At 39.6% G+C, this 10371-nt stretch overlaps 1 protein-coding gene across 1 annotated transcript in view; it reads left to right on the forward strand.

The window, feature by feature from the left end:
- The window catches only part of TENT4B (terminal nucleotidyltransferase 4B), a 41760-nt gene extending 31758 nt beyond the window's left edge, over positions 1-10002 (forward strand). Inside the window, exons 6-12 of the mRNA XM_082489124.1 lie at positions 2342-2470; positions 3717-3930; positions 4815-4941; positions 5044-5147; positions 6893-7080; positions 7641-7805; positions 9111-10002. Coding sequence (XP_082345250.1) covers positions 2342-2470; positions 3717-3930; positions 4815-4941; positions 5044-5147; positions 6893-7080; positions 7641-7805; positions 9111-9290 — 1107 coding nt within the window. The 3' untranslated portion in view covers positions 9291-10002. The remainder of the gene's footprint in view (positions 1-2341; positions 2471-3716; positions 3931-4814; positions 4942-5043; positions 5148-6892; positions 7081-7640; positions 7806-9110) is intronic.
- Positions 10003-10371: the final 369 nt, after the last annotated feature.

The raw sequence follows: 10371 nt of genomic DNA on the forward strand, positions 1-10371 counted from the left end.
ATGCCTGTTTAAAACGTTCTGATGAGTTGAATGTATGACCTTCAACTTGTTAATCTTCAGTTCCTTTACCTGTGTTTAGTAGCAAGTATGAAAGTAGCTCAGTTTGCTTTTACAGTGTCTATTTCTTTAACCTGTAGGAGGGCACAGGAGAAAAATCTCCGTAGTTAGTTCACGTTCAGTAGGATAGTGTGAGTGCTTGTCTGTGTGGTTATATAGACCTTCTGCTTAAACCTTGTGCTGGTGAGGCCTCTTGCATCCGTGCACAGGGTACGAGGCTGGAGTGGGTCCAGAGACCTTTCTGCTCTCAGCCTCTATCTGATGAACAGGACTCAGTTGTGTTGGCCAGCCGTTTGCTGCTAAATCAAGACCAATAGTTTTGTGCTATGTAGCTCCTTGTTGGGGACAGAAGACGCCCAGATTCTCTGTCCTAAGACGCCTACCTGGAATTTGGTAGCTGACTTCAGTTTTCACATGCTGTGCGTTGTCGCATTGCCTTGTGATGGACAGGCAGTCCGTATTTGATTTTCTGCCACAACACAGGGGCTGTATTTCTGTTACACTCCACATATAAATTTATTTTTAGGTAAGCCCATGAAGCCCTGCATGCTTGCCCAAACTTGCCTATGTACTTCTTAATTTCAAGGTAGGAGGTAGTCTTCTCTTGAGACTTGAAGGCATTTTTCTGTGCATAAAAAAAGAAAAAAGTGTTAGCGTGTTCCTGTTGCCTGGGTTGTTTGTAGCCCTTTGGAGAGGCTGCTTTGGCCTTGGGTCGGGGGCTTTGCCCGGGGGGTGCAGCCCCGCGGTCCCCCAGCGCAGCGAGCAGAGCAGGTCTGGTGGCAGTAGGCAGGGTCAGCTGCTGGCAGATGGTGGCTGGCAGACAAGTCCCCGGTGAGGAGGTCGAGGCTGAGGACACCATGCCGGTGGTTAGGGACAGCATTGGTGCGCAGAGCGTGGCTCGGGCAGGCTCCGAGGGGGAACGGCTGAGATGAAAGGCAGCTCTGGAGCGAAGCGTGCGGGGGACGCTCCGGACTAGGCTTCCCACGTGGCGCTTTCCCACACGGCTGTTTTCCCGGCAGCCCAAGGCAAGGCCGTGCAGCTGTGCCGCACCAGAGCTGGCCCTGAGCAGGGTTGGCTGAGCCTGCTGAGGTGGCACTCGGCCCTGGCACACGGCAGGCAATGGCTGCCATTTGGGCCATTTGTTTAACTTAGAGAAAACTTGATGTGTACTTGCCAAATGACTTCATTGGTGTTCTTGAGGATCCCTCGATACAACGCTTGCAGGGCGTTCTCTTGGGTCTCGATTTGTCCCACGTCACTTTGGATACCAAACTGAGGTGTTGTGTTCAGTGTTACCCTTGGAAATGCCTGTTTCTCTTCATCCAGTTTATTTAGGAAGTCTGAGGCAGCTGAAGCCTTAATTAAAGTTTTGCAGTTTCCTGAGAAAAATCCTGTCTTTAAATTTTGGTATATGCTGATATTGCACACTTCAGCTTGTGACTTTAAGTTCTTAATAGTTCAAAAAGGTGATCTTGGGGTCTTCGGTTAAATAGGGCTCCCAATACTCACCGTAAGACTCATGCAGAGAAGTTCTTGGAGAAATTCTTCTTTGCCTTTAATCTTTTGCAATCGCAGATACCATGATCCACATCTCTTCTCTGACACTAAGGAACTTTTTAGCTCTGTGTTGATAAAAGAAGTGACATTTCCGAGCCCCTCTGCCTGCTGCCCTGTGCGGGGGTGTACAGCGTGCAGGCATAGCCACAGCCTCCACTGCTGCCCAAAAGCTCCATGTTCTCCGCATACGCAGCATAGGTACTCCTCTGAGTCTATGCGGACAAACCTATTGAAGCACTGGTTACCCAAAGGTAAGTATTTGGCTCCTTTGAAACTGTAATCTGGGTGTAGTAATTTTGAAGAGCTGTTTTGAACGCTGGGCATCTGAAGTACTTGCAGGACAGAAGTCTCAGACCACTTTGGGAGATCACCTTCATCGTAGCAGGAAGGTTTTGTTACGGACACGGATATCCCCATGGTTCCTCCTTTGCTTTCCTTTTCACTTGTATGAGAAGAGCGAGTGTATTTATATATTCAAACAAAATCATTCTGATTTTATGAGATCATAAGTTTTTTCTATTGTTAATATCTGCCGCCAGAGTTGAATAGGTAAAATAATTGTCTTGATTACAGGCAGAGCACTTGGCTTCTCCTGTTACTAAAAATAGTAAGTTAAAATTATACTTAGTTTTGAAACTTAATGTAACAGATAGCTTCAGTATGCTTTCTTAGCATTAGTTGTATACATGCATCACAGTATCCTAACACTTTTGTTTTTCTCTTTCAGAAATATCCTGTGTTACCGTATCTAGTTTTAGTATTGAAACAGTTCCTGTTGCAGAGGGACCTTAATGAAGTATTTACAGGTGGAATCGGTTCTTATAGTCTTTTTTTAATGGCTGTCAGTTTCCTTCAGGTAAGCTTAATGAAATCTATTGATAACATAGGTGCAAAAGGACTTTACATTAAGAAGGAATTTAATCAGTCCTTAAATTCAATCATTTAAGCTAATCTGTTTGTGATTTTGCAACCCCTTTTCATTTAAAAATAGACACATCCCACTTGTCTTCTGTTCTTTCTCCCATACTGGTACTTTCGTATTAGAGATGTTTGGAACATGCTGGTGTATCAGTACCAGGCATATGTATCATTCATGGTGAAATAACTTGACTGTTGTGTAAAGTATTTGGAACAAGCTGCATACGTTAGTGTTAGATGCAGCTGTCCTTGTTTTCCAGGTCATACACTCTGTATGCGCTTTAATGAATGTAACGGAATTTTGCTTGTTTGTCTAGGTTTTTAAGCTGGTATGAAATAAATGTGTTTTACAACTTTCTCTTGAATCTAAGAGAAGAAACTGCATGAGCTAAATCTATTTTGTTGTGCCTGGGGGAGAAAAATATTGTAGAAATATTAAGTAGCCAAGCTGCGGTTTATCAACTTTGTTCTTTTTCTTGTACTAAATGTTACTGTGCAACTGTGTGTATGTCTGTACTCTTCCAGATTGTAGTTACTTTTAAACCTGAGCCTTGAGCTGGAGCCCAGTGTTTGCTCAGTGCTTTTGCAGTTGCCTGCGGAGCACAACAGGCATATCATTTTGAAAGAAATCAAAATCTCTCCCAACCTTTTTTTTCCTGATATTGACTAATAGCATTTCCATGTGCTCCTGCAAAAAGAGAAGTCAAGTTTTGTACCTGTTACAATTATGAACTGGTTTTATTCATAATCTCTCAGGCTGCATACGTGACACTAGAGGGGATCATTTATATAGATGTGTACATTAACAGCTTGTATTTGTATTGCAAACCCAGGTTTGTGAAGTGCAAATACCTTTGCGTTTTTACAAGAACTCGGCCATTAGTGCTGGAAGTTCACTTACTGAACTGAAAGTTCAAATACCAAAACGTTAATACTTGCCAGCCGTATTTTTTAGAGATAATTAGTCTATAAAAGTTTTAATAGCATCTTGTTTTAAAGATGCAAAACTGTTTTATCAAGGAAAAATACTATATTTAGACATGTTTGATTTATATACTTATTAAGTTTTATTATTACTTATTATTGTACTCAGACATATTTGCTCTGAAAAAGAAAAGGCACTTAAAAGCACTTGAAACTTGGAAGTCTTAAGAAAATTATTTTTTTTTCTCTCTTCTTAATAGCTGCATCCCAGGGAAGATGCCTGTATGCCCAGTGCCAACTATGGTGTTCTTTTAATAGAGTTTTTTGAATTATATGGACGTCACTTCAATTATCTGAAGACTGGAATCCGAATAAAGGATGGTGGTTCTTATGTTGCCAAGGATGAAGTGCAAAAAAGCATGCTGGATGGCTACAGACCATCAATGCTGTATATCGAAGATCCGTTACAGCCAGGTATCCTCATAAAACAAGATTTAACATACTGACTAAGAAAAAAAGTTGGCAATGCTTAATCCAGAGGAGTTAAATCAAAGAATAGCGTAGAATGACCACCAAAACCCAAACAGAAACACCTCATTCATGTCTGTGAACACAAGACGCACTCAGAACACAATGATTTTCTTTAAGGCGTGTTCCCAGAAGAGTTAGCGTGTCACCCAAGAGCGTGCCTGTACTGCAGGGAGGAGGTAGGGTGTGAGAGGGCACGGCAGACAGTTTCCCTGTGCTCTGTCTGTGGTGACAGCAATAAAGCTACAGCAGCACGGGCCTGAGCCTGGGCTCGATGGACCTCTGCGCGCCTGGTCCCTTTCAGGCTTGTGCTTGCCTGTCTCACAGTTGCACCTTATAAAGTGCATATACCCTTACACACGCTCTCCTGTTTGATTCTGTAAAGTCACCTAAATACATCGTGGTTTCATTCTGTGCTCTTACCTCTATGTTAAGGTTGATTGCTGACTTGAATGGGTGGCTTCTGAAATGGCAAGTCAAGTGCTGTTCATAGAAAAGCGTTAACCTATTTTTGATCTAAAAAAATGCCCTCCGGGATGTTACTGTTATATGTGCTATATATGCAGTACATGATTTTACTTCTTTTCTTCGTGTATTGCACTTTCACCCAGAGAATCGCCATTTTGGTCTCCTGTACATGTAAATACCTGTTGGTCTTATAAGCTCTTTCAAAGATTTGTGATTCTCTAATCCTCTTCTATTCCACAAGAAGTAATTGCAGTGAGTTGGGACTTCAGGGCAAGTTAAAAATACATGGCCGTTTCCTGTCTAAAAGGAGGTAACCACGGTTTCAATCTTACTTATTTATTTAATTATATTCTTATTTTAAGGTAATGATGTTGGGAGGAGTTCCTATGGTGCCATGCAAGTGAAACAGGCTTTTGATTACGCCTATGTTGTTTTGAGTCATGCGGTTTCCCCAATAGCTAAATATTATCCTAACAACGAAACAGAAAGGTAAATTTTATGAGTCTAAATCTCAGACATGAATTACTTATATTTTTGTGTACCTAAAAATTAATTGTTGTGACATTTTTTTTTTTTTCCCCTGTTTTACAGTATATTAGGTAGAATAATTAGAGTAACACAAGAAGTGGCCACATACAGAGACTGGATATCAAAGCAGTGGGGAATGCAAAGTAGGACAGAGTCTTCGTGTAATGGTGAGTCTTGGCTAAGCATGGCTGACAGTGGGAAACTTCCTGCATATTTTGATCATATAAATTTGTTCTTGCTTTTGCCCCACATAAGGCAGTGTATGCATCTTAATAGGAGTTTACTTTTTTGCTCGGAGGTTATGGACTTGTTCTTGTGTTCTCATCCGGAAGATTTAGATTTGTACAAGAATACAAAGGCTGTACCACAACATCTGTATTCCACTGCCATAGATTTGGTCGATTTGGTCAGCATGGAGGTCTGTAAAGAGTGCTGGCTTGCAGAAAGGCTTTTGAAAAACTTCCAATTTAAATTACGTGTGCTGTTACTGTCACACTTCCTTTGTCCTTTAAATGCGGACAAGGTTTTAAAAAGAATTTCTGGGAATGCTAGTTTAAATCCTTACCCTCCATTCTTCTTTTATTTTTCATTTTAAAGTTTAACTTACTGTATGTGTACGGAAGGAATATTTAAACCAGGATTGACCATATAAGTGGAATAAGTCTTGAAAGCAGAGAAATCCTGAAATATCAATCATAATTCTTGTTACTAACAAATGGAAACACACAAAATCTAGCCAGAGAACTTGTTGAAAATGTCCTTTGAAATAATATTTGTTTTCATTGCCCGTCTTCTGACTCCACCAGCCAGTTGTCACTCTCTTTTGGTGTAGGTGTATCTGGCTGGAAGTTTTCAAATTAATTTGAACAGTCTCCAGTTAATTTTAGAATGTTAGCTACAAGTCTTCTCTTATTAGGATTCATCCGAGAAGATGCCGCAACTAACTACCCACTCTTTAGGCTAGGTTGGGATTTTGTTTATTTGTTTTGAAAGTTTTTGTTAGCGATTTCCCTCACTGTCCTTTTAAATGGAATGTGCTTCTGGGCCATTCGTGCTGTATCAATCTGTAGACCCTTGTGGCACTGCCGTGCCCCCTGGTAATGGCAGACAACCACAGGGCAGTTCCACAAGCTCCAGAGTAATGCTTGGGTACCTGTTGTGACACGTGTATTAAACTCTATATACAAATACAGCTAGTGGAGCAACAAATGTATATTGTATAAATCAGAGGTAACTCCTAGGAATCTTGTGTGAGGTAAAACAGCAATTAAAAAAATACAAATAGCCCTGTATCAGGAAGGTAATGGTGCCAGTTACAGTGGTCGTCTCACAGATTTAGTTTAGATTTAAGTGCCATTTTTTTTTTTTTTTTAATTATGGTAGCAGTTAGTGAGATAGATATGAGGGTTCTATCTCGGATTTTCAGTGTAGGGTATCATACAAAGCAACCAGACTTATTTGGAGATCTTACAACCTTAGCAGCTCCAGCAGAAGAAATATGTGAGTTGCTGAGTATTGGGCGTATAGGAACAGAATTTAAACCTGTGTATTTGAGTGCTGTTGAAGTGTGTCATGTTACTAAGGAGCACATCTGAGCTCTGTTACTACCTTCTTCCATATCCTACCTGATTTCCATCTTGACCTGTGGGTAACACTTGGTGGTTTTCGTAGTGTGTGTTACTGGATCTTGTCGGGAAAGCACCACACCCTCTGCGCGGTGTTGGCTCGCGGCATGCACTACGCACACGCACACACACGCCTGCATGTAATAAAAGTATGTACGTGTGCGGATGTCTGTACATGTCCTGCTGGATATAATAGATATTTAATACCTAAGGGGATATTAAAAAAACAAAAAGCCACATATTTTAGCAGCTAATGTGTGGTGATGCTTCTGTTTTGTTTTTAATAGGTAATGGAGTAACCTTGATAGTAGATTCTCAGCAGCTAGACAAATGCAACAATAATCTTGCTGAAGAGAATGAAGCACTGGGAAAACCTAGAAATAAAACTTCAGAAACACTTAGTAAACATTCTTCAAATTCTTCATCAGGTCCTTTATCATCATCATCGTCTACACTGTCCAGCTCTAGTGACGTAGTAAGTACTGGAGGTTTTCTGATTTTGATTCAGTTTCTTTGGGTTTTTTCCCCTGATTTTTATTGCCACAGAATACATTTGGAAGGCTCGGAATCCTACTTAGTTATTTTGTCCAGAATCCTAACTTGCGTAAGATGTTACCTCTTAGGCAATTTCTACAGGTCCGTTGCAGTGTGTTTGGACACAACACACATAGAAAGCAAATACAGTAGATACAAAGTTATATAGCCCGCTTTTGTCTGGGAAAACTGTATTTAAAAAAAAAAAAAAGACTGGTAGTCCTAAGCCATGTGCTTTAAAAAACAAAAGGCATGTATAAAAAATTAATCTGGGAATTCTATTTAAAAAATAAACAAATCCCCAAATGAGAATCATGTATCAATGCATGTTTAAATCTATCTGTTTACTCAGTAAGAATTCTGGATTGAAAGAGTTTTGATATCTATAAGAATAAATGTTTTAAATTTTGTCCACTCTAGCTTTATTTTTAAGCAAAAACTCACTCTTAAGAAAAACTCACTCTTAAGAAAAACTCACTAATACTTTAAATTTTCCTGAAGGATTCTGATGGAACACCTTGCAAAACCCCTAAACAATTGAGTTGTCGTCAGTCTACCACAAACAGAGTGGGGTCACAAGAAGTGTCACTGGAATCCTCCCAGTCAAGTGGGAAAACACAAAATAGCCAAACAGCCAATACATCCAGCAACACGAACAAATCTCAGGTTTGTGAAATGTTTGAAAACAACAACTGTATAGATTATTTGAATATTACACGTGCCCTCCATGGAAGGGTCGCTCGTTCTGGAAAGGAAACACTGCATTCTTCTCCTCCCCTTTGCCCCACTAGAAAGCTTTGAGCACTGATTGTATCTAAAATCACCTGGGTCTGGGTTTAGCTTACGGAGATGAGTTCACAACAGTGGCTTTCCCAGCCTTAAACCAGATGAAATTGGATTGACTTCATTTTGGGAAATCTAGATTTGCCAGAAGTATACAGCTGTGTTGCACCCATTCCCTTGTTGCAGAAAGCACATCAGTCTGGTTTTTACCGCAGAATTTGAGAACTAATGAACCTTGCCTGTGCTTTAGCGAAAAACAGTAAAAATGTATGTTTAAAACCATGACTGGCTGCTGTGTTAGCTACTGATACTTGTTGAAATGCCTTTCACGAAGGGAGATGAAGATACCTTGCTGATACATGAAAGTCCTTCTCATTTCCCCCCAAAGACAAATAGGTTTATGATGAGACCTACCAGAGCTTATGCGTTTAGGGGCTTTCTCATGTTGAAGAAAGCTTCTGTGACAACTCAGTAACCTGAAAATATTATATGCCTCTATGTACAATATACTTTGGATATATGCAGTTTAAATTCTTCTACTTTTTCAGAATTTAGGACTTCTTTAATGTATGAAAAATAGTCTGGAATCTTGTGGAATATTATTCCTGAGAAGCAATTCTGAAGACCTGCTGCCCCTTACTTGCTGAGGATCTGTCCCTAGCTAGTCACGGGACAGTTTACAAACCAGGCCTTGGTGTTTGTGTTCTTACGCAGAGCTACTGCGGGTGCCGGAATGTGAATATGCATTACCTGAGATACTCTACATCTGTAAAAAGATGTGGTATAAAATTAGTCCTGGTGTTAAAAGAATGTTGTCTTAATTTTGCGCAGAAGATGAGATTTGAGCAATTTTCATGTCGTCTTGGATTAGGGACTTCTGTTTCCATAAAACACTTTTTTGCTGGTTGTGAAATGGGGGCGCTAGAACAGTTCTGTTCATTTCAAAATGCAAAGTGCTCTGCTCTCCTTGCTTGACCTGCATGGGTTCAGGTCTAGAGATGAGCATTTGTTTGCAACCACCGAAGTGCAAGATTGCTGTGCTGCTGTCTAAGCTTCTTTTGCCGTATCAATTTTTTGAAGTGTGACACTTTCATGAGTGCGCATCCTCGTTATCCAGAAGTAGGGTTGTGTAGTTGCCACGTTTTTTTCTTTTTAGCACTGATTTACCATGTTCTCTTTCTTCTACAGCATGGATCTGCACGGTTATTTCGCTCTTCTAACAAAGGCTTCCAAGGTCCAACAAACTCAAGCCACGGTACCTCAGTCACAAACAAACAACATCAAGGCAGCAAATCACACCATCAGTTTTTCCACGGCAAAAAGAGGAAACACAAGAGGGATGCGGCCCTTTCAGACCTTTGTAGATAGTTGCCTATTTTATGACTGTTCTTCTGTGTGCAATGATCTCATGCTACAGGATAGTTTGATAGTGACTCCTTGGATCTCTTCCGGAGCTTCAGACTGTTCAGACATTGATTAGCAACTGCATTTTTTTTTCCCAGCTCGCCACGGAACGGATCATGAAGACTGATCACTGCAAAAAAAAAAATTAAAAAAAAAAAAAACTTTAAAAAAAGGAAAAAAAAAAAAGGAAAAAAAGAAAAAAAATTAAAAAGGAAAAAAATTTTAAAAAGAGGAAAAAGGCTGCTCATTTGATAAGTCATATGCTACAACAGGGTCATTTAGGATATAAAAGCTTGAATGTAAAATAAATGTATTTCCCATCAGCTCATGCTGACCTGTAGAGGTAGTACTCAGTGTGTCTAGGGGGTGGTAACAAACAAATAAAACACAAAAAATAGGAAAAAAAAGCAAAAAATTGTATTTTGAGGGAAACCCAGCCTTTAAAGGTGAAAGTAATTTGTGCATGATTTTTTTATTATTTTTGCATATACTTACCATTTTATTGTGTATATATAGATGACCATATAGGAAAACTGACATTTGTAATAGTGGATTTGTTAATACTTTTTACATAACATTACTGTTTAAATTGTAAACATAAATTTTTCTCAGGATTAGTTTGGAAAATAATCTGAATTGTCATCTTAACATCCATATAAAGAGACATTACTAGTTATATTGCTCAGAATTTCTTTTCTTGGCATTTAAAAGATTTAATAGAACATTTGATCTGCAAAAGCTGTTCCTCTGAAAGAAAGGTTTATGGTGGCAAATGAAGTTTTTCATTTGTGTAAAGTGTACATGTACTTTGTGTAGACACTGAGCTTGTCATCTCGGAGAAGTAACCTTCACCTTGTTTTCTAGAGTGCCATCATTTCAGGCAATGGGGTTTTATAGTTGCATCCTTCTCTTCCTGCCCTTAGTGGTCTCTCCCTGACCCTTTCTTTTTTTAAAGAAATATAAAGCCACTTGGGGTTTTTTTGTTTGGTTCTTGCTGGTGATTGTTTTCTTCTTTTTTTTTTTTTTGTTATAAAAAAACAAACAA

Source organism: Vanellus vanellus (genome assembly GCF_965231255.1).
Source record: "Vanellus vanellus genome assembly, chromosome: 12".
Lineage (NCBI taxonomy): Eukaryota > Metazoa > Chordata > Aves > Charadriiformes > Charadriidae > Vanellus > Vanellus vanellus.